Source organism: Carcharodon carcharias, assembly GCF_017639515.1.
Source record: "Carcharodon carcharias isolate sCarCar2 chromosome 37 unlocalized genomic scaffold, sCarCar2.pri SUPER_37_unloc_1, whole genome shotgun sequence".
NCBI classification, from domain to species: domain Eukaryota; kingdom Metazoa; phylum Chordata; class Chondrichthyes; order Lamniformes; family Lamnidae; genus Carcharodon; species Carcharodon carcharias.
In genome coordinates, this window is record NW_024470758.1 from 1,265,972 (window position 1) to 1,292,280 (window position 26,309).

The following is a 26,309-nucleotide window of genomic DNA, read 5'->3' on the forward strand; positions in this document are numbered from 1 at the left end:
GCGGGAAGGCCCCAAGGGGCGGAAGTGTCAACTCACCACCACCCACCCCTACCCCGGCTCCAATGCGACTGCAGCCTGCAATGCCTGTCACAGGCACCTTGAGGGCGCTCTGTGCCCAAGGGATGGGCAATGGAGAGAGAGAGAGAGAGACAGAGAGAGAGAGAGAAAGGCGAGAGAACCATGCAAACACAGCTCTCCAATTTAAAGCAAGCAGCGTTGGTGGAGGAAGACACGCCGGGAGCTGCATCATCGGGTGTCTTCCTGCCTCTTGACACAGAGCCAGGAGGCAGGACCCGCTCGCCGAAGCCTCTGCACCAGAAGGTGCCTGGAAGGGGCGAGGGGATCAGTTTAGCTCGTGTGCTCTCTCCAAGACTCAGATACAGTCGGGATCTCAGCATGAGAGTTCCTCACAGAGGTGGATGGACAGCAAGCAGAAGCTGAAGGCACTCAGATCTTCTCTCCTGGACTCTCCCGCACAGTAGACCGTTGCAATGGTCTCACCCCGCCACTCTTAACTCTGGTCGCCGGCAAACTTTTCCTTTCATACGTTGCTCCCTTCCCTCAAGCCTTTGCAATATTCCGGGCCGGGAGCTCCGCGGCCATGGATGAAGCTTGGACCTCCGGGGCTCTGCCAGGAACGGGGCAGAGGGCCTTGGGCGGCGCCGGCAAGGGTCCCGGGGAGTGGAGGAGGCCGGCGGGCTCCCAGGACCTGACCGAGAAGTGCCGGGTCAGCTCGGACCTGAGGACGTCCACCTCCTCCACCTCGTCCCTCAACTGCTCGTCCCCCGAGTCGGAGGACGATGTGTTCAGCGACGAGGGCCAGAGTGACAAGGACAAGCCAGGAAAGAGGGGACTGCTGCGGAAGGTAGGAAATCTTCACAACCTTTGGAGAGGGGTGGGTTCTGACAATGTACAATCATCATCCCCATTTTCCATTGCAATTTAAATCGAATACAACATGTTTATATTACTCGTGTTGAGTTTTAATAAAGAACATTTTCCAGTTTTAACTCACGTATTAATATTAACAACTTTGAGGGGACCATATGGGATCTGTCTGAAGATCCCACCTTGAAACACATCTCCTTAAATGGCAGCCTTATATCTGGGTGTGAGATTTTAACCCTTAAAGGGAACTCTTGACTCCAGGTCACCGAGACCACCATCTCCATCCCCGTTACTTTGCCCCTCTCTGCCCCATCGGTCTCAGCTCCGCTCTTGTTCTTGGCCTTCTCATCCCCGTTCCTTCATCCCCTCTAGACCTCACCCACCCGGACCCCCACCCCTTCATTCCACCTGCTGTAAGCTCTTCCAAAACTCCGCTGCCCCGCGTCCTAACTCGTCACCCAGCCCCATTCTTCCCCGCCCCCCCCGCCCCACTGTGCCCGGTGACCTCCGCCGGCCGCATCCCGATTTTAAGATCCTCACCCTTGTTTTCAAAGCCCTCCACGTACCGCCCGCCCTATCTCCGTGACCTCCTCCACCCCCACGAGCCTCCGAGATCTCCGCGCTCCTCCAATTCCGGGCCTCTTGAGCATCCCTAGATTTCCCATCGCTCCACCATTGGCGGCTGTGCCTTCAGCTGTCTGGGGGGGGCCTGAGCTCTGGAATTCCCGCCCTAATCCTTTCCATCTCTCTCAGGGGTTCCCGCCCTAAACCTCTCCATCTCTCTGTGGAATTCCCTCCCTAAACCACTCCGTCTCTCTCTGGAATTCCCTCCTTAAACCACTCCGTCTCTCTCTGGAATTCCCTCCCTAAACCTCTCTGTCTCTCTGTGGAATTCCCTCCCTAAACCTCTCTGTCTCTCTGTGGAATTCCCTCCCTAAACATCTCCGTCTCTCTCAGGAATTCCTTCCCTAAACCTCTCCGTCTCTCTATGGAATTCTCTCCCTAAACCTCTCCGTCTCTCTCAGGAATTCTCTCCCTAAACCTCTCTGTCTCTCTGTGGAATTCCTTCCCTAACCCTCTCCGTCTCTCTCTGGAATTCCCTCCCTAACCCTCTCCGTCTCTCTCTGGAATTCCTTCCCTAACCCTCTCTGTCTCTCTGTGGAATTCCCTCCCTAACCCTCTCCGTCTCTCTCTGGAATTCCCTCCCTAAATCTCTCCATCTCTCTGTGGAATTCCCTCCCTAAACCTCTTCGTCTCTCTCCGGAATTCCCTTCCTAAACCTCTTTGTCTCCCTCTGGAATTCCCTCCCTAAACCTCTCTGTCTCTCTGTGGAATTCCCTCCCTAAACCTCTCTGTCTCTCTCTGGAATTCCCTCCCTAAACCTCTCTGTCTCTCTCTGGAATTCCCTCCCTAAACCTCTCTGTCTCTCTCTGGAATTCCCTCCCTAACCCTCTCTATCTCCCTCTGGAATTCCCTCCCTAAACCTCTCCGTTTCTCTCCGGAATTGCCTCCCTAAACCTCTCCATTTTTCTTCGGAATTCCCTCCCTAACCCTCTCCACCTCTCTCTCCGGAATTCCCTCCCTAACCCTCTCCGCCTCTCTCTCTCTCCCCTCCTTTAAGATGCTCCTGAAAACCAACCTCCTCGACCGAGCTTTCATTGTGAAAGGCTGGACAGGCAAGAAAAGTTGCATTTCTATAGCGCCTCTCACGTCTCAAGGTGCCTTGAAGTGCTTCACAGCTGATGAACTGCCTCTCACGTTCTGGCGTTGTAATGCAGGAATCATGCACAGCAAGATCCCACCAAAAAAAAAACCCCGGAGACAACAGCAACAAATTGCATTTATATAGCACCTTTAGTGTGATTAACCCATCTCAAAGTGCTTCACAGGAGGACGATCAAACAAAACTTGACCCTCCAGACACAGGAGGAGATATTTAGGGGCAGATGACCAAAACCTCGGTCAAAGAGGTCGCTTTTAAGGAGGGTCTTAAAGGAGGGAGAGAGAGAGACGGAGACGTTTAGGGGAGGGAATTCCAGAGCTTAGGGCCCCCCAGGCAGCTGAAGGCGCGGCTTCCCAATGGTGGAGCGAGTAAGGTTGAGGGGAGGGGATCTCAGGAGGCTAGACTCGGTGAGGCGCAGAGACCTCAAGGGCTGTGGGTCTGGAGGGGATCACAGAGGTAAGGGAGGGGGCCGGGAAGGGAGGACACGGAGGGATTTGAGAACAAGGACGAGGGTTTTAAAATTGGGGCACCGGGGAGGGGAGGGCGATGGGCGATCGGGACTAGGCCCGGCTTCAGGACACGGTGGGGTGGGGGCAGCAGAGTTTTTGGACGCGCCCGGGCTTATGGGAGGCTGGAAACAGGGAGAGCCGGGTCCGGAGGCAAGAGAAGCAGGGGGTGGGTGAGGGTTTCGACAACTCTTTTACGGGGATGTGGGCATCGCTGGCGAGGCCCAGCATTCATCGCCCATCCCTAATTACCCCCTCGAGCTGAGTGGGCTTTGCTCCATCATTTCTAGAGGGGCGATTAAGAGTCAACCCACATCGCTGTGGGGTCTGGAGTCACATGTAGGCCCAGACCCGGGGGGTAAGGATGGCAGATTTCCTTCTCCTAAAGGGGGGACATCGGTGAACCAGATGGGGTTCTTACAACAATCGATGCCATCTGTACTGCTTAGGCCTCATCCGGAGCACTGTGTCCATTTCCGGGCGCCATGCTCGAGGAAGGGTGTGAAGGCATCGGAGGGGGTACAGAGGAGATTCACAGGGATGATTCCCGGGATGAAGAACTGTAAACGTGAGGAGGGACTGGAGAGGTTGGGACTGTTTTCCTTGGAGAAAAGAAGGCTGAGAGGAGACTTGATCGAGGTATTCGAGGTCCTGAGGGGTGTGGATAGGGCGGAGGCAGTGACATAATGACGTGGTGGCATTGTCACTGGACGAGTAATCCAGAAACCCAGGGTAACGCTCTGGCGACCCCGGTTCAAATCTCACCACCGAAGAATTGCTGCACTGAATTGAATTCAATACAAGACTGGAATTAACAATCTAATGATGATGACTATTGTTGTAGGAACCCATCTGGTTCACGAAGGAAATTTGCCATCCTTACCCGGTCTGGGCCTACATGTGACTCCAGACCCACACCCAGTGTTGTTGACTCTTAAATGCCCCTCTGAACTATGGCAATTAAGGATTGTCTAGCCAGTGGCACGCAATGAATATCAAAAACAAAAATAGTGAGGAAATTGTTCCCCGCTCAAGAGAACGTCAAGGGCTAGAGGGCACATATTCAAAATAATTGGCAAAAGGAGTAAATGTGAAGTGAGGGGGAAAACTTTTATCACCCAGGGGGTGGTTGGAGCCTGGAACAAATTCTCTGAGAGAGTGGAGGAGGCAGGTTCGATCAAGGTGTTGGGAAGGGACTTGGACGGCCACCTGAGAAGAGGGAATGTGCAGGGTGAGAGGGGACAGGGAGTAGGTGGAAAGGCTTCTCAGACAGCCAGCGCAGACTTGCCAATGGCTGCCTTCTGCACTGTAAAGATTCTGTGATGATGGTTGTCATGGTCACCCTCACTGAGACTAGCTTTCAATTCCAGACTTATTAATTGAATTTAAATTCCACCAGAAGCCGTGGGATTTCAACCCATGTCCCCCAGGGCATTAGCCTTTGGCCTCTGGACTACTAGCTCAGTGGCATTACCATCTCCCCCCTGCTTTCACTCAGGGAGTTGTCAGAATCTGGAACGCCCAACCTCATGAAGGTAGTGGAAGCGGGTTCAAAAAATAGCCATAAAAGACCGGTTCCGGTGGATGAGGGACTTACAGGGTTCTGGGTAAAAAGCAGGGGGAGGTGGGACTGAACACACCTGCTCAGGGCCAGCACCGGTACGACGGGCCGAAGGGGTTCTCCTTCTGTGCTGGTCTTCTGGCGGGGAAAAGCCTTGAAATTGTTTCACACATTTCCCCAGCAACTTTTGCCAACTTGAATTTTCTTTACTCACCTCATGAGGAATGGCAGCCGGAGTAGGCCAATCGGCCCGTCGAGCCTGCTCTGCCATTCAAGAAGATCATGGCCGACCGGATTGTGGCCTTAACTCTGTCTACGTCCGCCTTGAATATATTCAATGACCCGGCCTCCACTGCTCACTGGGGGAGAGAATTCCACAACTTACAACCCTCTTGGAGAGAGGAAATTCCTCCTCATCTCCGTCTTAAATAGGAGCCCCCTTATTTTGAAATGCGCCCCCCCCCGACCAATTCTACATTCCCCAACGAGGGGGGAAACATCCTCTCAGCTTCCGCCCTGTCAAACCCCCCTCAGGATCTTATATCTTTCAACAGGATCATCTCTCAATGAGCATAGGCCCAACCTGCTCAACCGTTCCTCCTAAGTCAAACCCCCTTCATCCCAGGAATCAGCCAAGTGAACTTTCTCTGGACTGCCTCCAATACCAGGGTATCCCTCCTTATGTAAGGAGACCAAAACTGTGATGGCCCTCAGCCCTCCTGAAGCCATTGGTAATGAGCTCCAATCCCTGCCCCCTCACCCCCGCGGTTTCTGAGTCCGAGAGTTGGGACTCTACCCAGAATGCACAGCAGGGAAAGCGCACCATGAGGCGGGATTGAGAAAAATCAGCTGAAAATAGGGGAAGCTCTTCCACCAAGCAAGGAATCGTCAAGGCCTGGCCCTGCTCCCACCGCAACCCAGCACCCCCACCCCCTGCCACACAACTCCACCCAACGCTCAGTTGACATCAGCGGATGCGAGAACCACCTAGGGCAGAAAGAGTAATGGGATTCAGCTATCACTCCCACCCTCACTTCTTTGTCAGAAGGTTGTGGATTCGAGCCGCAAGCCAGACACCTGGGTAGCATAGTGCAAAACGACCCTCCCAAAGCCAGTACTGAGGGAGTGCTGCACTGTCAGAGGGTCAGTACTGAGGGAGTGCTGCACTGTCGGAGGGTCAGTACTGAGGGAGTGCTGCACTGTCAGAGGGTCAGTACTGAGGGAGTGCTGCACTGTCAGAGGGTCAGTGCTATTGGAGCACTGTTCTGTCAGAGGGTCAGTACCGAGGGAATGCCGCACTGTCGGAGGGTCAGTACTGAGAGAGTGCTGCACTGTCAGAGGGTCAGTACTGAGGGAGTGCTGCACTGTCAGAGTGGTCTGTGCTGAGGTAGTGCTGCACTGTCAGAGGGTCAGTACTGAGGGAGTGCTGCACTGTCAGAGGGTCAGTACTGAGGGAATGCCGCACTGTCAGAGGGTCAGTATTGAGGGAGTGCTGCACTGTCAGAGAGTCAGTACTGAGGGTGTGCTGCACTGTCGGAGGGTCAGTACTGAGGGAGTGCTGCACTGTCGGAGGGTCACTACTGAGGGAGCGCTGCACTGTCGGAGGGTCAGTACTGAGGGAGTGCTGCACTGTCAGAGAGTCAGTACTGAGGGAATGCCGCACTGTCGGAGGGTCACTACTGAGGGAGTGCTGCGCAGCCTGAGGTTCAGTACTGAGGGAGCGCTGCACTGTTGGAGGGTCAGTACTGAGGGAATACCACACTGTCGGCAGGTCAGTACTGAGGGAGTGCTGCACCGTTGGAGGGTCAGTACTGAGGGAGTGCTGCACTGTCGGAGGGTCAGTACTGAGGGAGCGCTGCACTGTCAGAGGGTCAGTACTGAGGGAGTACTGCACTGTCAGAGGGTCAGTACTGAGGGAGTGCTGCACTGTCGGAAGGTCAGTACTGAGGGAGTACTGCACTGTCGGAGGGTCAGTACTGAGGGAGCGCTGCACTGTGGGAGGGTCAGTACTGAGGGAGTGCTTCCCTGTCAGAGGGTCTGTACTGAGGGAGTGCTGCACTGTCAGAGGGTCAGTACTGAGGGAGTGCTGCACTGTCAGAGAGTCAGTACTGAGGGAGTGCTGCACTGTTGGAACAGCTGTCATTCAGGTGACATTAAACCAATGCTTTGTCTATCCTCTTCACTGGATGTAAAAGTATTGGAAGAAGAACATGGGGGAGGGTGGGTGGTGCCGGGGGCAGTTCTCCCTAGTGTCCTGGGGCCAATATTCACCCTTGTCATTCTGCAATCAACCTCACTCAGAACAATGATGTGAACGTTGCTGTTCATGGGATCTTGCAGTGCGCAAACTGGCTGCTGCACTTTCTGCATTACAACAGTCACTGTACAGCGTGGGTGGTTAATTTGCTGCAAAGCGCTTCGGGGTGGCCCGAGGTTGCAAAAGGCACTACATAAATGTGGCTTTATTCTGTGTAGGTGTCACATTGAAGGAACAGAAAGGCTCCTTACTTCAAGGTGCCTTCCGGACACTTGTGCGCTGGCTCTGCTGTCCCTCAGTCTGTGAACCGCCCTCTCATGCTGACCACCTCTGTCCCTCCAGTGAGTGGAGCCAGGAATGGGAACCCTCAGAGAGGTGAATTTACAATGAGATTCAAAGTTCCCATTGAGTTTCGGGTTGAATTTCCCATTGGGTTTCTTATTGAGTTCCACGGTGAGTTTAATCCTTGGGTTTCTCAGTGATTTAATCAGCAATTTTCTCTTGTGCGTTTCTCAGTGAGTTTCTCAATGAGTTCCTCAGCGAGTTTCTCAATGAGTTCCTCAGCGAGTTTCTCAGTCAGTTCCTCAGAGAGTTTCTCAGTCAGTTCCTCAGAGAGTTTCTCAGTGAGTTTCTCAGTGAGTTACTCAGAGAATTTCTCAGTGGGTTCGAGAGTTTCTCAATGAGTTCCTCAGAGAGTTTCTCAATGAGTTTCTCAATGAGTTCCTTAGAGAGTTTCTCAGTGAGTTCCTCAGTGAGTTACTCAGAGAATTTCTCAGTGGGTTCGAGAGTTTCTCAATGAGTTCCTCAGAGAGTTTCTCAATGAGTTCCTCAGAGAGTTTCTCAGTGAGTTCCTCAGTGTTTCTCAGTGACTTCCTCAGACAGTTTCTCACCTAGTTTCTCAGTGAGTTCCTCAGAGAATATCTCAGAGTTTCTCATTGAGTTTCTCAGTGAATTCCTCAGATTGTTTCTCAGTGAGTTCCTCAGTGTTTCTCAGTGACTTCCTCAGACAGTTTCTCACCTAGTTTCTCAGTGAGTTCCTCAGAGATTTTCTCAATGAGTTTCTCAGTGAGTTCCTCAGAGAGTTTCTCAGAGATTTTCTCAATGAGTTTCTCAGTGAGTTCCTCGGAGAGTTTTTTCAGTGAGTTTCTCAGTGAGTTCCTCAGAGAGTTTTTCAGTGAGTTCCTCAGTGTGTTTCTCATCTAGTTTCTCAGTGAGTTCCTCAGAGAGTTTCTCAGTGAGTTTTTGAGTGAGTTTCTCAGTGGGTTCCTCAGAGAGTTTCTCAGTGAGTTCCTTAGAGAATTTCTCAGTGAGTTTCTCAATGAGTTCCTCAGTGCGTTTCTCATCTAGTTTCTCAGAGAGTTTCTCAGAGAGCTTGTCAGAGAGTTCCTCAATGAGTTCCTCAGTGCGTTTCTCATCTAGTTTCTCAGAGAGTTTCTCAGAGACCTTGTCAGGGAGCATCTCATTGGGTTCATCAGTGAGTTCCTCAGAGATTTTCACATCATGTTTCTCAACTTGTTTCTCAGTGAATTTCTCAGTGAGTTCCTCTGTGAGTTCCTCAGTTTCTCAGTGAGTTTCTCAGAGCGTTTCTCAGTGAGTTCCTCAGAGATGTTCTCAGAGAGCTTCTCAGTGAGTTTCTCAGCGAGTTCCTCAGTGAGTTTCTCAGTGAGTTACTCAGTGAGTTCCTCAGAGAGTTTCCCAGTGAATTTCTCAGTGAGCTCCTCAGAGAATCTCTCAGTGAGCTCCTCAGAGAGTTTCTCATTGAGTTCCTCAGGGAGTTCCTCAGAGAGTTTCTCAATGAATTCCTCAGAGAGTTTGTCAATAAATTCCTCAGAGAGTTCCTCAGTTTGTCAGTGAGTTCCTCATCTAGTTTCTCCATGAGTTCCTCAGAGAGTTCCTCAGAGAGTTTCCCAGTGAGTTCCTCATAGAGTTTCTCCATGAGTTCCTCAGAGAGTTCCTCAGAGAGTTTCCCAGTGAGTTCCTCATACAGTTTCTCCATGAGTTCCTCAGAGAGTTTCCCAGTGAGTTCCTCATAGAGTTTCTCACTGAGTTCCTCAGAAAGTTCCTCAGAGAGCTTCTCAGACAGATTCTCAGTGATTTCCTCAGAGAGTTTCTCAGTAATTTCCTCAGAGAGTTTCTCAGTGAGTTCCCCAGAGAGTTCCTCAGAGAGTTTCCCAGTGAGTTTTTCAGACAGTTTCTCACTGGTTTCCTCAGAGGGTTTGTCAGAAAGTTTCGCAGAGAGTTCCGCATTGCATTTATCAGTGAGTTCCTCAGAGAGTTTCTGTGTGAGTTCCTCAGAGACTTCCTCAGAGAGTTCCTCAGTGGTTAATCAGTGAGTTTCTCAGAGAGTTCCTCAGTAAGTTCCTCAGAGAGTTTCTCAGGGTTTCCTCCGAGAGTTCCTCAATGGGTTCCTCAGAGAGTTTCTCAATGAGTTCCTCAGAGAGTTTCTCAGAGAGTTTCCCAGTGGGTTCCTCAGAGAGTTTCTCAGAGAATTTCTCAGACAGTTTCTCAGTGGGTTCCTCAGAGGGTTTCTCAGTGGATTCCTCAGAGAGTTTCTCAGAGTTCCTCAGTGGGTTCCTCAGAGAGTTTCTCAGAGAGTTTCTCAGACAGTTTCTCAGTGGGTTCCTCAGAGGGTTTCTCAGTGGGTTCCTCAGAGAGTTTCTCAGACAGTTTCTCAGTGGGTTCCTCAGAGGGTTTCTCAGTGGATTCCTCAGAGAGTTTCTCAGACAGTTTCTCAGTGGGTTCCTCAGAGGGTTTCTCAGTGGATTCCTCAGAGAGTTTCTCAGAGAATTTCTCAGACAGTTTCTCAGTGGGTTCCTCAGAGGGTTTCTCAGTGGGTTCCTCAGAGAGTTTCTCAGACAGTTTCTCAGTGGGTTCCTCAGAGGGTTTCTCAGTGGATTCCTCAGAGAGTTTCTCAGACAGTTTCTCAGTGGGTTCCTCAGAGGGTTTCTCAGTGGATTCCTCAGAGAGTTTCTCAGAGGGTTCCTCAGTGAGTTTCTCAGACAGTTTCTCAGTGGGTTCCTCAGGGAGTTTCTCACTGCGTTCCTCAGAGGGTTTCTCACTGAGTTTCTCAGTGAATTCCTCAGAGTTTCTCAGTGGTCTCCTCAGAGAGTTTCTCAGAGAGTTCCTCACTGAGTTCCTCGTGAGTTCCTCAGAGAGTTTCTCAGTAAATTCTTCAGTGAGCTTCTCAGCGAGTTTCTCAGTTGGTTCCTCAGAGAGTTACTCAGTGTATTTCTTGGACAGTATCTCAGTGGGTTCCTCAGAGAGTTTCTCAGAAAGTTTCCAAGGGAGTTCCTCAGAGTTTCTCAGAGGATTTGTCAGTACGTTCCTCAAAGAGTTCCCCAGAGATTTTCTCATCAAGTATCTCAGTGAATTCCTCAGTGCGTTCCTCCGAGTTTCTCAGTGAGTTTCTCAGAGTGCTTCTCATTGAGCTGCTCATCGAGTTTCTCAGAGAGTTTTTCAATGAGTTCCCCAGTGAGTTCCTCAGAGAGTTTCTCATCGAGTTTCTCACTGAGTTTCTCAGTATGTTCCTCAGTGAGTTTCTCAGCATGTTTCTGGTCGCGTTTCTCAGAGAGTTTCTTGATCAATTTCTTATCGCATTTCTCAGTGAGCATTTCATTGAATTTATCATAGGATTTCTCAGTGAGTTCCTCAGTGCATTTCTCGGTCACTTGCTCAACGAGTTCCTCAGTGGGTTTCTCATCAGATTTCTTGCTAGGTTTCTATGACTGTCTGAGTGAATTTTCTCAGTGAGCTTTCTGCTGAGTTCCTCAGCGAGTTTCTCAGTGAGTTTCTCCTACTTTCTCCCAAATTCCTTCCCACTTTCTCTGGAGAGGAAAGAGAGAGAGAGAGACACCCTACAGGTTGAAGGCCAACATCGCCTCAACAAATGTTAGCAATGGCACTTCAACTTGGTTGGTGGGGGGGGGGGGGGGGGGGGGCGGAGGGGTAAGATGGCAATTGGAAAGAGGTGGGAAGTACCTGGGGCTTTGGCATTTTAAACTAGAAGAATCTTAAAGGCAAAGTGTCATTAGGAGTAGTTGTCATAGCCTATGCACCTACAAGCACAGAACATCTAAATAATTAAAGACAAGTTTCTTGGCCATCTCCATATTCAAGAGTCTCCAAACCACTCAGATAGAGTTTCGGTTCACCCGCTACAATATATTCACTCCCTAGAATGGACGCACAAACTCCCTTACCAGCAACGCAACTCCCTGTGCCATATGGGAAGGCAGTGCCCTCGTTCTCCTGCCAACATCATGGCCATGCATGTCCTACCCCAAGGGACTCCTGCCCAGCCTCCAGAAAGCACCTTCAGTCAGAGTTCGACCTGATACTTGGGATTCCCTCACCAGCTGGAGGATGGGCCCTCAGTGCACTGGTCAGATACACAGCGCTAGGGATGCACTAGCCAGCTGGTCCTGGGCGTGTGTGACTCATCACGCCTCTTCTTGAGCAGAAAGTTTGCCTCAGACCTATCCTTGACTAGCAAGGCCTCCTCGGGCCTGTTCTTGAGTAGGGCGGCTGTCTCTGGCCTGTTGAGTAGGAAGACCTCATCAGGTTTGTTACTGATTAGCAAGACCTCCTCAGGCCTGGTTTTGAGAAGGATGGCCTCCTAAGGCCTGTGCTTGAGTAGCAAAGGCCTACTCAGGCCTGTGCTTGAGTAGCAAAGGCCTACTCAGGCCTGTGCTTGAGTAGCAAAGGCCTACTCAGGCCTGTGCTTGAGTAGCAAAGGCCTACTCAGGCCTGTGCTTGAGTAGCAAAGGCCTACTCAGGCCTGTGCTTGAGTAGCAAAGGCCTACTCAGGCCTGTGCTTGAGTAGCAAAGGCCTACTCAGGCCTGTGCTTGAGTAGCAATACTTTGGTCTGTTCTTGAATAGGAAGACCTCATCAGATCTGTTCTTGATGAGCAAGACTTCCTTGCGCCTGTTCTTGAATGGCAAGGCCACCTCAGGCCTGTTTTTAAGTAGGAAGGCCTCATGATCTCGGGCCTCATTCAGGTCCATTCCACTTCCCTTGTGTCCCTTTCCTTTTCCTGGTCAAATTCAAGGGACCTCGAATTGTGGTTCCTCGCTCCCACCTGGGTAGATGTATGGATTCTTCGGTTTTGGTCCCTAGGCAGATGCTAGAGCTATTCCTCTCTGTACTTCTTCTGTCGACAGAAGACCCAGGGTAAGGCTTTGGGGACCTGGGTTCAAATCCCACCACGGCAGATGGTGAAATTTGAATTCAATAAAAATCTGGAATTAAAAATCTGGTGACAAGCATGAAACCATTGCCAATTGTGGTAAAAACCCATCTGGTTCACTAATGCCTCTTTAGGGAAAGAAATCTGCCATCCTTACCCGGTCTGGGCCTACAAGTGACTCCAGACCCCACAGCAAATGCGGTTGACTCTTAAATGCCCTGTGGACAAGGGCAATTAGGGATGGGCAATTAATGCTTGCCCAGCCAGCGATGCCCACATCCCATGAACGAATAATGAAAAAAAGCCAGCATCTGTCTCTCTCTCTCTCTCTCACCCACTGCAAAACAGCACTCGAGGTTAAAAAAATACTCAGAGCTGACGTCAATTGAGTCTGTCCACAGGCAGAATTATCGCAGTGATCCTGAGGTCATACAGACATCTTAAACCACATGAGGATTGTGAGTGCAACATGTGACTTCATTATGGTCCCAAATCACTTAGAATCGGAGACTCTGCATGACGGAAGGCGGTCATTCCACCATTTTGCCCAGCCCCCGCCCTTTCCCCATATCCCTGCATACTTCCCCCACCACTGCCACCCACCACCCCCCCTCCACCCCTCAAGTATTTATCCAATTCCTCCTTTTTGAAAGTTCCGACTGAATCTGCTTCCACTTTCAGGCAACGCCTTCCAGATCACAACCACTCGCTGCGTGTTAAAAAAAAAAGAAAATTCTCCTCATCTCCCCCTCTGGCTCTTGCGATCTGGAATAGGTGCTTCCTGATTGGATAGCTCTTTCAAGGAGCTGGCACAAGCATGATGGGCTGAATGGCCTGATCCTGTGCTGGGAGGTTCTGTAGTTAGCTCACTCTTGCCCCCTTCTCCAGGCAAGGCTTGGGAGTCACAGGTGTCCGCATGTGAGGTGTGGGGGGGGGGGGATGGTAGGAAGCACCGCCCAACGTTGCGGAGCTGCTGACAAGGAGAGCGTGGGATTCTTGGTGCCAATGCCGGGGAAACTCCGGGACATCCCTGTTCTGTGCTTCCCCTTTTGTGAGCTAAATGAAGACTCCAATCTGCCACTTGACCTTGTGACAAAGTGTAGGTACAGAATGAAGGCAGGGGGAGGGGTCACTGACAAGGAATCTGTCCCATTGTCCCCCCCTCAACCCCCTAATCTTGTTTGGACGAGCACATCATCCCCAACACACTGACATCACCCGATTCCATCCCTGTCTCAGCTCATCTGCTGCAGAAACCTTCGCCCACGCCCTCATTGCCTCTAGACTTGACCATTCCAACGCCCAGCGGCTCTCCCACATTCTACCCTCTGTAAACTTCAGGTCATCCAAGACTCTGCTGCTCATATCCTAACTCACACCGAATTCCGTTCCCTCTTCGTGTCTCGCTGACCTACGTTGGCTCCCGGTCTGGCAACGCCTCCATTTTAAAATTCTCCTCCTTGTTTTCAAATCCTTTCGAGGCCTACCCTCCCTGTCCCAGTAAACTCCTCTGGCGGCACGACCCTCAGAGATCCCTGCGCTCCTCCAATTCTGGCCTCTTGAGCATCCTCCGATTTTAACTGCTCGGCCTTCAGCTGCCTGGGGGGGGCCCTGAGCTCTGGAATTCCCTCCCCCAACCTCTCCGCCTCTCTCTCTCTCTCCCGCCTTTAAGATGCTCCAACCCAACAACCCTCCGAGATCTCTGCACTCCTCGAATTCTGGCCTCTTGCCGTCATATCTGATCGCTCCACCCTTTCTGGACACATCTTCAGCTGCCTGGGGGTCCCTAAGCTCTGGAATTCCCTCCCTAAACCTCTCTACCTCGCTCTCCTCTGTAAAACTGACCTCTCTGACCAAGCTGTTGGTCACCAGTTAATTGCTCCTTCTGTGGCACGGGGTTGATTCTGTTTGATAATACTCCTGTGAAGGGCCTTGGGAATGTTTTGCTAACTTAAAGGTGCTATATAAATGTAGGTTGTTGTTGGTCAGGATTCATGGTCAGTCTAAATTTCGGAAGGTAATCAGGCATTGGGTAATCAACTTTCTCTGAGTCAGAAAGTTGTGGATTTAAGTCACAGTCCAGATACTTGAGCCCATAATCCAGGGCGACATTCCGAATGCCAGTAGTGAGAGAGTGCTGCACTGTCGGAGGGTCAGTACTGAGTGAGTGCTGCACTGTCAGAGGGTCAGTACTGAGGGAGTGCTGCACTGTTGGAGGGTCAGTACTGAGGGAGTGCTGCACTGTCAGAGGGTCAGTTCTGAGGGAGTGCTGCACTGTCAGAGGGTCAGTACTGAGGGAATGCTGCACTGTCGGAGGGTCAGTACTGAGGGAGTGCTGCACTGTCAGAGGGTCAGTACTGAGGGAGTGCTGCACTGTCGGAGGGTCAGTACTGAGGGAATGCTGCACTGTCGGAGGGTCAGTACTGAGGGAGTGCTGCACTGTAGGAGGGTCAGTACTGAGGGAATGCTGCACTGTCGGAGGGTCAGTACTGAGTGAGTGCTGCACTGTCAGAGGGTCAGTACTGAGGGAGCACTGCACTGTCGGAGGGTCAGTACTGAGTGAGTGCTGCACTGTCAGAGGGTCAGTACTGAGGGAGCGCTGCACTGTCGGAGGGTCAGTACTGAGTGAGTGCTGCACTGTCAGAGGGTCAGTACTGAGGGAGTGCTGCACTGTCGGAGGGTCAGTACTGAGTGAGTGCTGCACTGTCAGAGGGTCAGTACTGAGGGAGCGCTGCACTGTTGGAGGGTCAGTGCTGAGGGAGTGCTGCACTGTCAGAATTTCAGTGTCTCTATATATTTATTTAGCGTCTGTGTAGTCACCTTGCCAAGCAATAGCCCTGTCAGTGGGCTCGATGGGGTTCTTTAAGGCTGCCTTCACGTTTAGTCAGAGGACACTCTTCGACAATGTGAGCCATCGTTTGGACTGACCACAGCCTGGATGGTCTTGGAGACCCCATTGGTGTTGGGTGGCTGCACTGAGGCCTTGGCCAGTCCTGAGACGGTTCACAAGGGCCCACTGTCCCTGAGGGAGATCAAAGCTGGGTGGACGGGCAGTGGGGTCTGCGATGACAGAGAGGTTCCTGGTGGATGTATTCAGCTGCCGAATTTCCTGCCATAGATCCTCAGCTATTACCCCTTGGCGGGGTGGGTTTAACCACATGGGGCGGCGTGAGAGTAGGTGCACAGTCAGTGGGTTGAGGAGGTCACTGACTGAGGGCAGGCTTGGGTTAGTGTAGACCTCTCCAATAACTTGCCTGTTGCACTTACCTTCCTGATTTGGAGGGTGTGGAGGGGGCAAAGGTGCTCAGGACTGGGAACCAGGGGAGGCAAGTGGGTCGAAGATGATGCACATTGTTGAGTTGAGGAATATACTTGGCATGGGCAGATTGGACCGTACTCAGCACTCCCTCAGTACTGCTCCTCCAACAGGGCAGCACTCCCTCAGTACTGCTCCTCTGACAGGGCAGCACTCCCTCAGTACTGCTCCTCCGACAGTGCAGCACTCCCACAGTACTGACTCTCTGACAGTGCAGCACTCCCTCAGTACTGACTATCTGACAGCACAGCACTCCCTCAGTACTGACCCTACGACAGTGCAGCGCTCCCTCAGTACTGACCCTCCGACAGTGCAGCACTCCCTCAGTACTAACCCTCCGACAGTGCAGCACTCCCTCAGTACTGACCCTCTGACAGTGAAGCACTCCCTCAGTACTGACGCTCTGACTGTGCAGCATTCCCTCAGTACTGACCCTCCGACAGTGCAGCACTCCCTCAGTACTAACCCTCCGACAGTGCAGCACTCCCTCAGTACTGACCCTCTGACAGTGCAGCACTCCCTCAGTACTGACGCTCCGACAGTGCAGCACTCCCTCAGTACTGACCCTCCGACAGTGCAGCACTCCCTCAGTACTAACCCTCCGACTGTCCAGCACTCCGTCAGTACTGACCCTCTGACAGTGCAGCACTCCCTCAGTACTGACCCTCCAACAGTGCGGCACTCCATCAGTACTGACCCTCCGACAGCGCAGCACTCCCTCAGTACTGACTCTCTGACAGTGCAGCACTCCCTCAGTACTACCCTCCGACAGCGCAGCATTCCCTCAGTACTGACCCTCTGACTGTGCAGCATTCCCTCAGTACTGACCCTCTGACAGTGCAGCATTCCCTCAGTACTGACCCTCTGACAGTGCAGTGCTCCCTCAGTACTGACCCTCTAACAGTGCTGTGCTCCCTCAGTACTGACCCTCTGACAGTGCAGCATTCCCTCAGTACCAACGACAGAGCAGAACTCCCTCAGTACTGAACATCCCACAGTGCAGAACTCCCTCAGTACTGACCCTCTGACAGTGCAGCACTCCCTCAATACTGACCCTCTGACAGTGCTTTGCTCCCTCAGTACTGACCCTCCAACAGTGCAGCACTCCCTTAGTACTGACCCCCCGCCAGTGCAGCACTCCCTCAGTACTGAACATCCCACAGTGCAGCACTCCCTCAGGACTGATCCTCCAACAGGGCAGCACTCCCTCAGTACTGAACCGTCGACAGTGCAGCACTCCCTCAGTACTGAACGTCCCACAGTGCAGCACTCCCTCAGTACTGACCCTCCGTCAGTGCTGCGCTCCCTCAGTACTGACCCTCTGACAGTGCAGCACTCCCTCAGTAACTCCGATAGAGCAGCACTCCCTCAGTACTGATCCTCCAACAGTGCAGCACTCCCTCAGTACTGATCCTCTGACAGTGCAGCACTCCCTCAGTACTGACACTCTGACAGTGCAGCACTCCCTCAGTACTGACCCTCTGACAGTGCAGCACTCCCTCAGTACTGACCCTCTGACAGTGCAGCACTCCGTCAGTACTGACCCTCTGAAAGTGCAGCACTCCCTCAGTACTGACCCTCCAACAATGCGGCACTCCCTCAGTACTGACCCTCTGACAGTGCAGCATTCCCTCAGTACTGACCCTCTGACAGTGCAGCACTCCCTCAGTACTGACCCTCTGACAGTGCAGTGCTCCTTCAGTACTGACCCTCTAACAGTGCTGTGCTCCCTCAGTACTGACCCTCTGACAGTGCAGCTTCCCTCAGTACCACCGACAGAGCAGCACTCCCTCAGTACTGAACATCCCACAGTGCAGCACTCCCTCAGTAACGACCCTCCGACAGTGCAGCACTCCCTCAGTACTGACCCTCTGACAGTGCTGCGCTCCCTCAGTACTGACCCTCCAACAGTGCAGCACTCCCTTAGTACTGACCCCCCGCCAGTGCAGCACTCCCTCAGTACTGAACATCCCACAGTGCAGCACTCCCTCAGTACAGATCCTCCAACAGGGCAGCACTCCCTCAGTACTGACCCGTCGACAGTGCAGCACTCCCTCAGTACCTCCAATAGAGCAGCACTCCCTCAGTACTGACCGTCTGACAGTGCAGTACTCCGTCAGTACTGACCCTTCGACGGTGCAGCATTCCCTCAGTACTGAACATCCCACAGTGCAGGACTCCCTCAGTACTGACCCTCTGACAGTGCAGCACTCCCTCAGTACTGACCCTCTGACAGTGCAGCACTCCCTCAGTACTGACCCTCTGACAGTGCAGCACTCCCTCAGTACTGACCCTCTGACAGTGCAGCACTCCGTCAGTACTGACCCTCTGACAGTGCAGCACTCCGTCAGTACTGACCCTCCGACAGTGCAGCACTCCCTCAGTACTGACCCTCCAACAGTGCGACACTCCATCAGTACTGACCCTCCGACAGCGCAGCACTCCCTCAGTACTGACTCTCTGACAGTGCAGCACTCCCTCGGTACTACCCTCCGACAGCGCAGCATTCCCTCAATACTGACCCTCTGACAGTGCAGCATTCCCTCAGTACTGACCCTCTGACAGTGCAGCATTCCCTCAGTACTGACCCTCTGACAGTGCAGTGCTCCCTCAGTACTGACCCTCTAACAGTGCTGTGCTCCCTCAGTACTGACCCTCTGACAGTGCAGCATTCCCTCAGTACCAACGACAGAGCAGCACTCCCTCAGTACTGAACATCCCACAGTGCAGTACTCCCTCAGTACTGACCCTCTGACAGTGCAGCACTCCCTCAATACTGACCCTCTGACAGTGCTGTGCTCCCTCAGTACTGACCCTCCAACAGTGCAGCACTCCCTTAGTACTGACCCCCCGCCAGTGCAGCACTCCCTCAGTACTGAACATCCCACAGTGCAGCACTCCCTCAGGACTGATCCTCCAACAGGGCAGCACTCCCTCAGTACTGACCCGTCGACAGTGCAGCACTCCCTCAGTACTGAACATCCCACAGTGCAGCACTCCCTCAGTATTGACCCCCTGACAGTGCAGCACTCCCTCAGTACTGACCCTCTGACAGTGCAGCACTCCCTCAGTACTGACCCTCTGACAGTGCAGCACTCCCTCAGTACTGACCCTCCGACAGTGCAGCACTCCCTCAGTACTGACCCTCCGACAGTGCGGCACTCCCTCAGTACTGACCCTCTGACAGTGCAGCATTCCCTCAGTACTGACCCTCTGACAGTGCAGCACTCCCTCAGTACTGACCCTCTGACAGTGCAGTGCTCCTTCAGTACTGACCCTCTAACAGTGCTGTGCTCCCTCAGTACTGACCCTCTGACAGTGCAGCATTCCCTCAGTACCACCGACAGAGCAGCACTCCCTCAGTACTGAACATCCCACAGTGCAGCACTCCCTCAGTAATGACCCTCCGACAGTGCAGCACTCCCTCAATACTGACCCTCTGACAGTACTGCGCTCCCTCAGTACTGACCCTCTGACAGTGCAGCACTCCCTCAGTACTGACCCTCCGACAGTGCTGCGCTCCCTCAGTACTGACCCCCCGCCAGTGCAGCACTCCCTCAGTACTGAACATCCTACAGTGCAGCACTCCCTCAGTACTGATCCTCCAACAGGGCAGCACTCCCTCAGTACTGACCCGTCGACAGTGCAGCACTCCCTCAGTACTGACCCTCTGACAGTGCAGCACTCCCTCAGTACCTCCAATAGAGCAGCACTCCCTCAGTACTGACCCTCTGACAGTGCAGTACTCCGTCAGTACTGACCCTTCGACGGTGCAGCATTCCCTCAGTACTGAACATCCCACAGTGCAGCACTCCCTCAGTACTGACCCTCTGACAGTGCAGCACTCCCTCAGTACTGACCCTCTGACAGTGCAGCACTCCCTCAGTACTGACCCTCTGACAGTGCAGCACTCCGTCAGTACTGACCCTTCGACGGTGCAGCATTCCCTCAGTACTGAACATCCCACAGTGCAGCACTCCCTCAGTACTGACCCTCTGACAGTGCAGCACTCCGTCAGTACTGACCCTCCGACAGTGCAGCACTCCCTCAGTACTGACCCTCCAACAGTGCGGCACTCCCTCAGTGCTGACCCTCCGACAGCGCAGCACTCCCTCAGTACTGACTCTCTGACAGTGCAGCCCTCCCTCGGTACTACCCTCCGACAGCGCAGCATTCCCTCAGTACTGACCCTTTGACAGTGCAGCATTCCCTCAGTACTGACCCTCTGACAGTGCAGCATTCCCTCAGTACTGACCCTCTGACAGTGCAGTGCTCCCTCAGTACTGACCCTCTAACAGTGCTGTGCTCCCTCAGTACTGACCCTTTGACAGTGCAGCACTCCCTCAGTACTGACACTCTGACAGTGCAGCACTCCCTTAGTACTGACCCCCCGCCAGTGCAGCACTCCCTTATTACTGACCCCCGGCTAGTGCAGCACTCCCTCAGTACTGAACATCCCACAGTGCAGCACTCCCTCAGTAATGATCCTCCAACAGGGCAGCACTCCCTCAGTACTGACCCGTCGACAGTGCAGCACTCCCTCAGTACTGAACATCCCACAGTGCAGCACTCCGTCAGTATGACCCTCCGACAGTGCTGCGCTCCCTCAGTACTGACCCTCCGACAGTGCAGCACTCCCTCAGTACTGAGAGTCCGAGAATGCAGTGCTCCCTTAATACTGACCCTCTGACAGTGCAGCACTCCCTCAGTACTGACCCTCTGACAGTGCAGCACTCCCTCAGTACTGACCCCCGAGAGAGCAGCACTCCCTCAGTACTGACCCTCCGACAGTGCAGCACTCCCTCAGTACTGACCCTCCGACAGGGCAGCACTCCCTCAGTACTGACCCTCCGACAGCGCAGCACTCCCTCGGTACTGACCCTCCGACAGCGCAGCACTCCCTCGGTACTGACCCTCCGACAGCGCAGCACTCCCTCGGTACTGACCCTCCGACAGCGCAGCACTCCCTCGGTACTGACCCTCCGACAGCGCAGCACTCCCTCGGTACTGACCCTCCGACAGCGCAGCACTCCCTCAGTACTGATCCTCCGACAGCACAGCACTCCCTCAGTACTGACCCTCCGACAGCGCAGCTCTCCCTCAGTACTGACCCTCCGACAGCGCAGCACTCCCTCAGTACTGACCCTCCGACAGCGCAGCACTCCCTCGGTACTGACCCATGGACTGTACTGGGGCACAGTATTCTGCAGTTGAGTAGGTGATGGCGAGGGCTGGGGTCCTCAGGGCTTTGGCCTGTGATCCCAATGAAAGGCCGGCTGGTTTACAGAGGACGTTACCACAGGCGATGTCTGTACGTGAGGTTCTGTCCAGAGTGGGCAGACGAACAGGGTGGGGCTCCTGCTCCAGTCTCTGGCCATCCAGAGTGATGTCCAGTTCCCTCTGGCCACATTGTGAGGTGAAACGTGCTCGAGGCCGTCTTGCTGGTACTCAGTTGCCTTGCAGTCGTCGGCCAGCTTTACAATGTTGTTGTATAGCGTGTTGACCGGTTCCGGATAAGCCTAAGCCTGTGTACCACAGCAGATGCCATCTGCGCTGGTAAACCTCCGGCAGTGGGTTGAGGGCAGGTCGTTAGTGTACAAGTCAAACAGGTCTGGGGCCAAGACAGACCCCCAGGGGCAGCCCATTTGTCTGTTTCCTCCAGACGCTAGTCTTGTCCCCGAGACACACCCAGAGCCATCCATCCTGCAGACCTGAGACTCCCCCAGCACCCTGTGTTACTGACTGTATCTCTACTGATGTTAACCCAGTACCCTGACTCTGTCACTCAGTAACCCCTCTCCCCCCAGCTCCCTGTGTTAGTGACTGTATCTCTACTGACGTTAATCCAGCTCCCTCACACTGTCACTCAGTAACCCCTCTCCCCCCAGCACTCTGTGTTACTGACTGTGTCTCTACTGATGTTAATCAAGCTCCCTCATGCTGTCACTCAGTAACCCCTCTCCCCCCGTCGCCCTGTGTTACTGACTATATCTCTACTGATGTTCACCCAGCTCCCTCACACTGTCACTCAGTAACCCCTCTCCCCCCATCGCCCTAGGTTACTGACTGTATCTCTACTGACGTTAATCCAGCTCCCTCACACTGTCACTCAGTAACCCTTCTCCCCACCCCCAACACCCTGTGTTACTGACTGTATCTCTACTGATATTAATCCAGCTCCCTCACACTGTCACTCAGTGACCCCTCCCCCCCAGCACCCTGTGTTACTGACTGTATCTCTACTGACGTTAATCCAGCTCCCTCACACTGTCACTCAGTAAACCCTCTCCCCCCATCGCCCTATGTTACTGACTGTATCTCTACTGACGTTAATCCAGCTCCCTCACACTGTCACTCAGTAACCCCTCTCCCCCCAGCACTCTGTGTTACTGACTGTGTCTCTACTGATGTTAATCCAGCTCCCTCACACTGTCACTCAGTAACCCCTCTCCCCCAGCGCCCTGTGTTACTGACTGTATCTCTACTGACGTTAATCCAGCTCCCTCATACTGTCACTCAGTAACCCCTCTCCCCCTAGCACTCTGTGTTACTGACTGTGTCTCTACTGATGTTAATCAAGCTCCCTTACGCTGTCACTCAGTAACCCCTCTCCCCCCATCGCCTTGTGTTACTGACTGTATCTCTACTGATGTTCACCCAGCTCCCTCACACTGTCACTCAGTAACCCCTCTCCCCCCATCGCCCTATGTTACTGACTGTATCTCTACTGACGTTAATCCAGCTCCCTCACACTGTCACTCAGTAACCCCTCTCCCCACCCCCAGCACCCTGTGTTACTGACTGTATCTCTACTGATATTAATCCAGCTCCCTCACACTGTCACTCAGTGACCCCTCCCCCCCAGCACCCTGTGTTACTGACTGTATCTCTACTGATGTTAATCCAGCTCCCTCAAACTGTCACTCAGTAACCCCTCTCCCCCAGCGCCCTGTGTTACTGACTGTATCTCTACTGATGTTAATCCAGCTCCCTCACACTGTCACTCAGTAACCCCTCTCCCCCCAGCGCCCTGTGTTACTGACTGTATCTCTACTGACGTTAATCCAGCTCCCTCACACTGTCACTCAGTAAACCCTCTCCCCCCCATCGCCCTATGTTACTGACTGTATCTCTACTGATGTTAATCCAGCTCCCTCACACTGTCACTCAGTAACCCCTCTCCCCCCCCCATCATCCTGTGTTACTGACTGTATCTCTACTGACGTTAATCCAGTTCCCTCACACTGTCGCTCAGTAACCCCTCTCCCCCACACACTGTTACTGACTATCTCTACTGACGTTAATCCAGCTCCCTCATACTGTCACTCAGTAACCCCTCTCCCCCACACTCTGTGTTACTGACTGTGTCTCTACTGATGTTAATCCAGTTCCCTCACACTGTCACTCAGTAACCCCTCTCCCCCACACTCTGTGATACTGACTGTGTCTCTACTGATGTTAATCCAGCTCCCTCACACTGTCACTCAGTAACCCCTCTCCCCCACACTCCGTGTTACTGACTATATCTTGACTGACGTTAATCCAGTTCCCTCACACTGCCATTGAGTAAACTTTATCCCTCAGCATCGAACGTAAGATTTTAGCCCTGGTATCATTCTGGTGAATCCAGGGTCCAAGGCCAATATGTCCTTCCTGAGGTGCGTGGCCCAGAACTGAGCCCGGTTACTCCGAAAAGAGTCTAACTAAAGCTCTGTGTAATTGAAGAGCACCTCTTCCTCCCCACTGAGTATTGCGTGCAGATCGGAGGGAGCGCAGGAGCAGAGGGACCTGGGGGTACATGTGCATAAATTGTTGAATGTGGCAGCGCAGGTTTTGTCCAGTTCTGGGCGCCGCACTTTTGGAAAGACGTGAAGACATGGACATAGTGTGGAAAAGTTTCACGGGAATGGTTCCAGGGATGAGGGACTTCTGCTACCTAAATAGATTGGAGAAGCCGGGACTGTTTTCCTTGGAGAAGAGAAGGTTGAGAGGGGATTTGACAGAGGTGTTCAAAATCATGAGGGGTCTGGGCAGAGTTGATAGGGAGAAACTATCACCCCTGGTGGAAGGCTCGAGGGTGAGAGGGCACAGATTTAAGGTAATTGGCAAAAGGAGCAATGGAGACATGAGGAGAATCTTCCTCAGGCAGTGAGGGGTTAGGGTCTGGAATGCGCCGCCTGAGAGCGAGGAGGAAGCAGGTTCCATCGAGGCTGTCAAGAGGGAACTGGATAATTACTTGAAGAGAAGAAAAATTGCCCAGCTTCCGGGAAATGGCGGGGCAGTGGGACTAGCTGAGTTGCTCTTGCAGAGAGCCAGCACAGGTAGAAAGGGCCGAATGGCCTCCCCTTCCGTGCTGTAACCATTCTATATATCCAGCCCACTTTGGATGAAAGCCTTCATTCTATTAGCTCTCTTGACCACTCTTTGCATTAATCTTGGATTGAACTGCATTTCATTAGATTACAAACACATTACTGATGCTAAGATGGTGAGATCAAGCACAGGAGCGATACCGAGTAATAATGTAACTGCACTAGTACTGAGGCTCTGGCTAATTCTCTGGGGAACGTGAGTTCAAATCCCACCAGGGCAGCTAGTGGAATTTAAATTCAATTAATAAATCTGGAATTATAAAGCGAGTCTCAGTCATGGTGACCATGACAACCATCATCGATTGTTGTAAAAACCCATCTGGTTCACTAATGTCCCTTTAGGGAAGGGAATCTGCCTTCCTTACCCGGTCTGGCCTACATGTGACTCCAGACCCAGAGCAATGTGGCTGAGTCTTGACTGCCCCTCTGAAATGGCCGAGCGAGGCACTCAGTTCGAGGGGCAATTAGGGATGGGCAACAAATGCTGGGCCTCGCCAGCGACACCCACATCCCATGAGTGACTAAACAAAAGGACTGCTGTGCCTAGGAGAAGGTCCAACTGCATTTCAGAAAACAAACTCTGCATTAAATTTTTGAATACAACAGTCAAATTTGCATTTTTTAATTCAGCCATCCCATGACCACTGGGGACAATATTGACAACTGCGTAGTGCAGGGCAGCACACTCGCCACAGTCGTGGGTTCTAGTCCCACTCCAGAGACATGAGCCCTATAATACAGGCCGACACTCACCACGCCAGTGCTCAAGGAGAGCTGCACTGTCGGAGAGGCAGCACTGAGGGAGTGCTGCACTGTCGGAGGGTCAGTACTGAGGGAGTGCTGCACTGTCGGAGAGGCAGCACTGAGGGAGTGCTGCACTGTTGGAGGGTCAGTACTGAGGGAGCGCTGCACTGTCGGAGGATCAGTACTGAGGGAGTGCTGCACTGTCGGAGGATCAGTACTGAGGGAGCGCTGCACTGTCGGAGGATCAGTACTGAGGGAGTGCTGCACTGTCAGAGGGTCAGTACTGAGGGAGTGCTGCACTGTCGGAGGGTCAGTACTGAGGGAATGCTGCACTGTTGCAGGGTCTGTACTGAGGGAGCGCTGCACTGTCGGAGGGTCAGTACTGAGGGAGTGCTGCATTGTCAGAGGGTCAGTACTGAGGGAGTGCTGCACTGTTGCAGGGTCAGTACTGAAGGAGTGCTGCACTGTCGGAGGGTCAGTACTGAGGGAGTGCTGCACTGTCAGAGGGTCAGTACTGAGGGAGTGCTGCACTGTTGGAGGGTCAGTACTGAGGGAGTGCGGCACTGCTGGAGGATCAGCACTGAGGGAGTGCTGCACTGTCAGAGGGTCAGTCCTGAGGGAGTGCTGCACTGTCAGAGGGTCAGTACTGAGGGAGCGCTGCACTGTCAGAGGGTCAGCACTGAGGGAGTGCTGCACTGTCGGAGGGTCAGGATTGAGGGTGTGCTGCACGGTTGGAGGGGCAGTATTGTTGGAGTGCTGTACTGTTAGAGGGGCAGTATTGATGGAGCGCTACATTGTCAGAGGATCAATACTGAGGGAGAGCTGCACTGTCAGAGGGTCAGTATGGAGGAGCGCTGCACTGTCGCAGGGGTCAGTACAGAGGAAGTGATGCACTGTCGGACGGTCAGTACTGAGGGAAGGCTGCACTGTCGGAGGGTCAGTACTGAGGGAGTGCTGCATTGTCAGAGACACCATCTTCAGATGAAACAATAAACCAATTAAGGCCCCATCTGCTGGCTCAGGAAGAGATCCCTTGGCCACACTCAGAAGAGAATCAGGGGGGAGTTCTTCCCAGTGACCTGGGGGCCAATATTTGTCCCTCAGCCGACGTCAGTAAACAAACAAGATCTGGGTCATCAACTGCTGTTTGTGGGAGCTTGCTGTGTACAAATCAAGCGCTGAGTTCCCAGCTTGACAATGGCGAGCACGTGACAGGAGGACGCTCCAGCGGCTGGTGAAGTGCCCCCGGGGTGGTCCTGAGGCAGCCGAAGGCCAAGTGTTGGCCGCCGACAGCCGGGGAGACTGCAGCACTTCATGGGAAACCTGAAAACCGAGATGGGGCGGGCTGGGCTGGGCGAACAGAGATCCGCCTTGGCTCAGGCACACACCTCTCAGCTCGGAGCAAACAAGAGCGCAGAGGAAACCCCATCACGCTGGCTCGGGTCCAGCTGGTTTCAGAGTTTCCACTGCGGTTTACTGTCAAACGCCTTGTGTCAAACTCTTGACAAGGCTGGCCTTTGTCTGAGTGTTTGCAGTCCGGGTGCCTGCAGAGCACCGGTTAACCCCTCGCTGGCTGCAAATTCAGAGAGCACAACTGATCTCGGTCTGAGTCTGCCCTCCTCTGTCTCTCTTTCTCTCTCACACGCACTCTTAGAGAGAGGCGGCACTGAGAGAGCACTGCCTTGTCGGAGACGACATCTGCACCTTCCTTTTGTTTAAAAGTTCTTCCACAAGATGTGGATGTCGCTGGCAAGG

At 53.1% G+C, this 26,309-nt stretch overlaps 1 protein-coding gene across 1 annotated transcript in view; it reads left to right on the top strand.

Moving 5' to 3' along the window:
- The first annotated feature begins 204 nt into the window (after positions 1-204).
- LOC121274587 (inositol-trisphosphate 3-kinase B-like) overlaps positions 205-26,309 on the top strand; it is a 51,367-nt gene continuing 25,262 nt past the window's right edge. Inside the window, exon 1 of the mRNA XM_041181918.1 lies at positions 205-865. Coding sequence (XP_041037852.1) covers positions 602-865 — 264 coding nt within the window. The 5' untranslated portion in view covers positions 205-601. The remainder of the gene's footprint in view (positions 866-26,309) is intronic.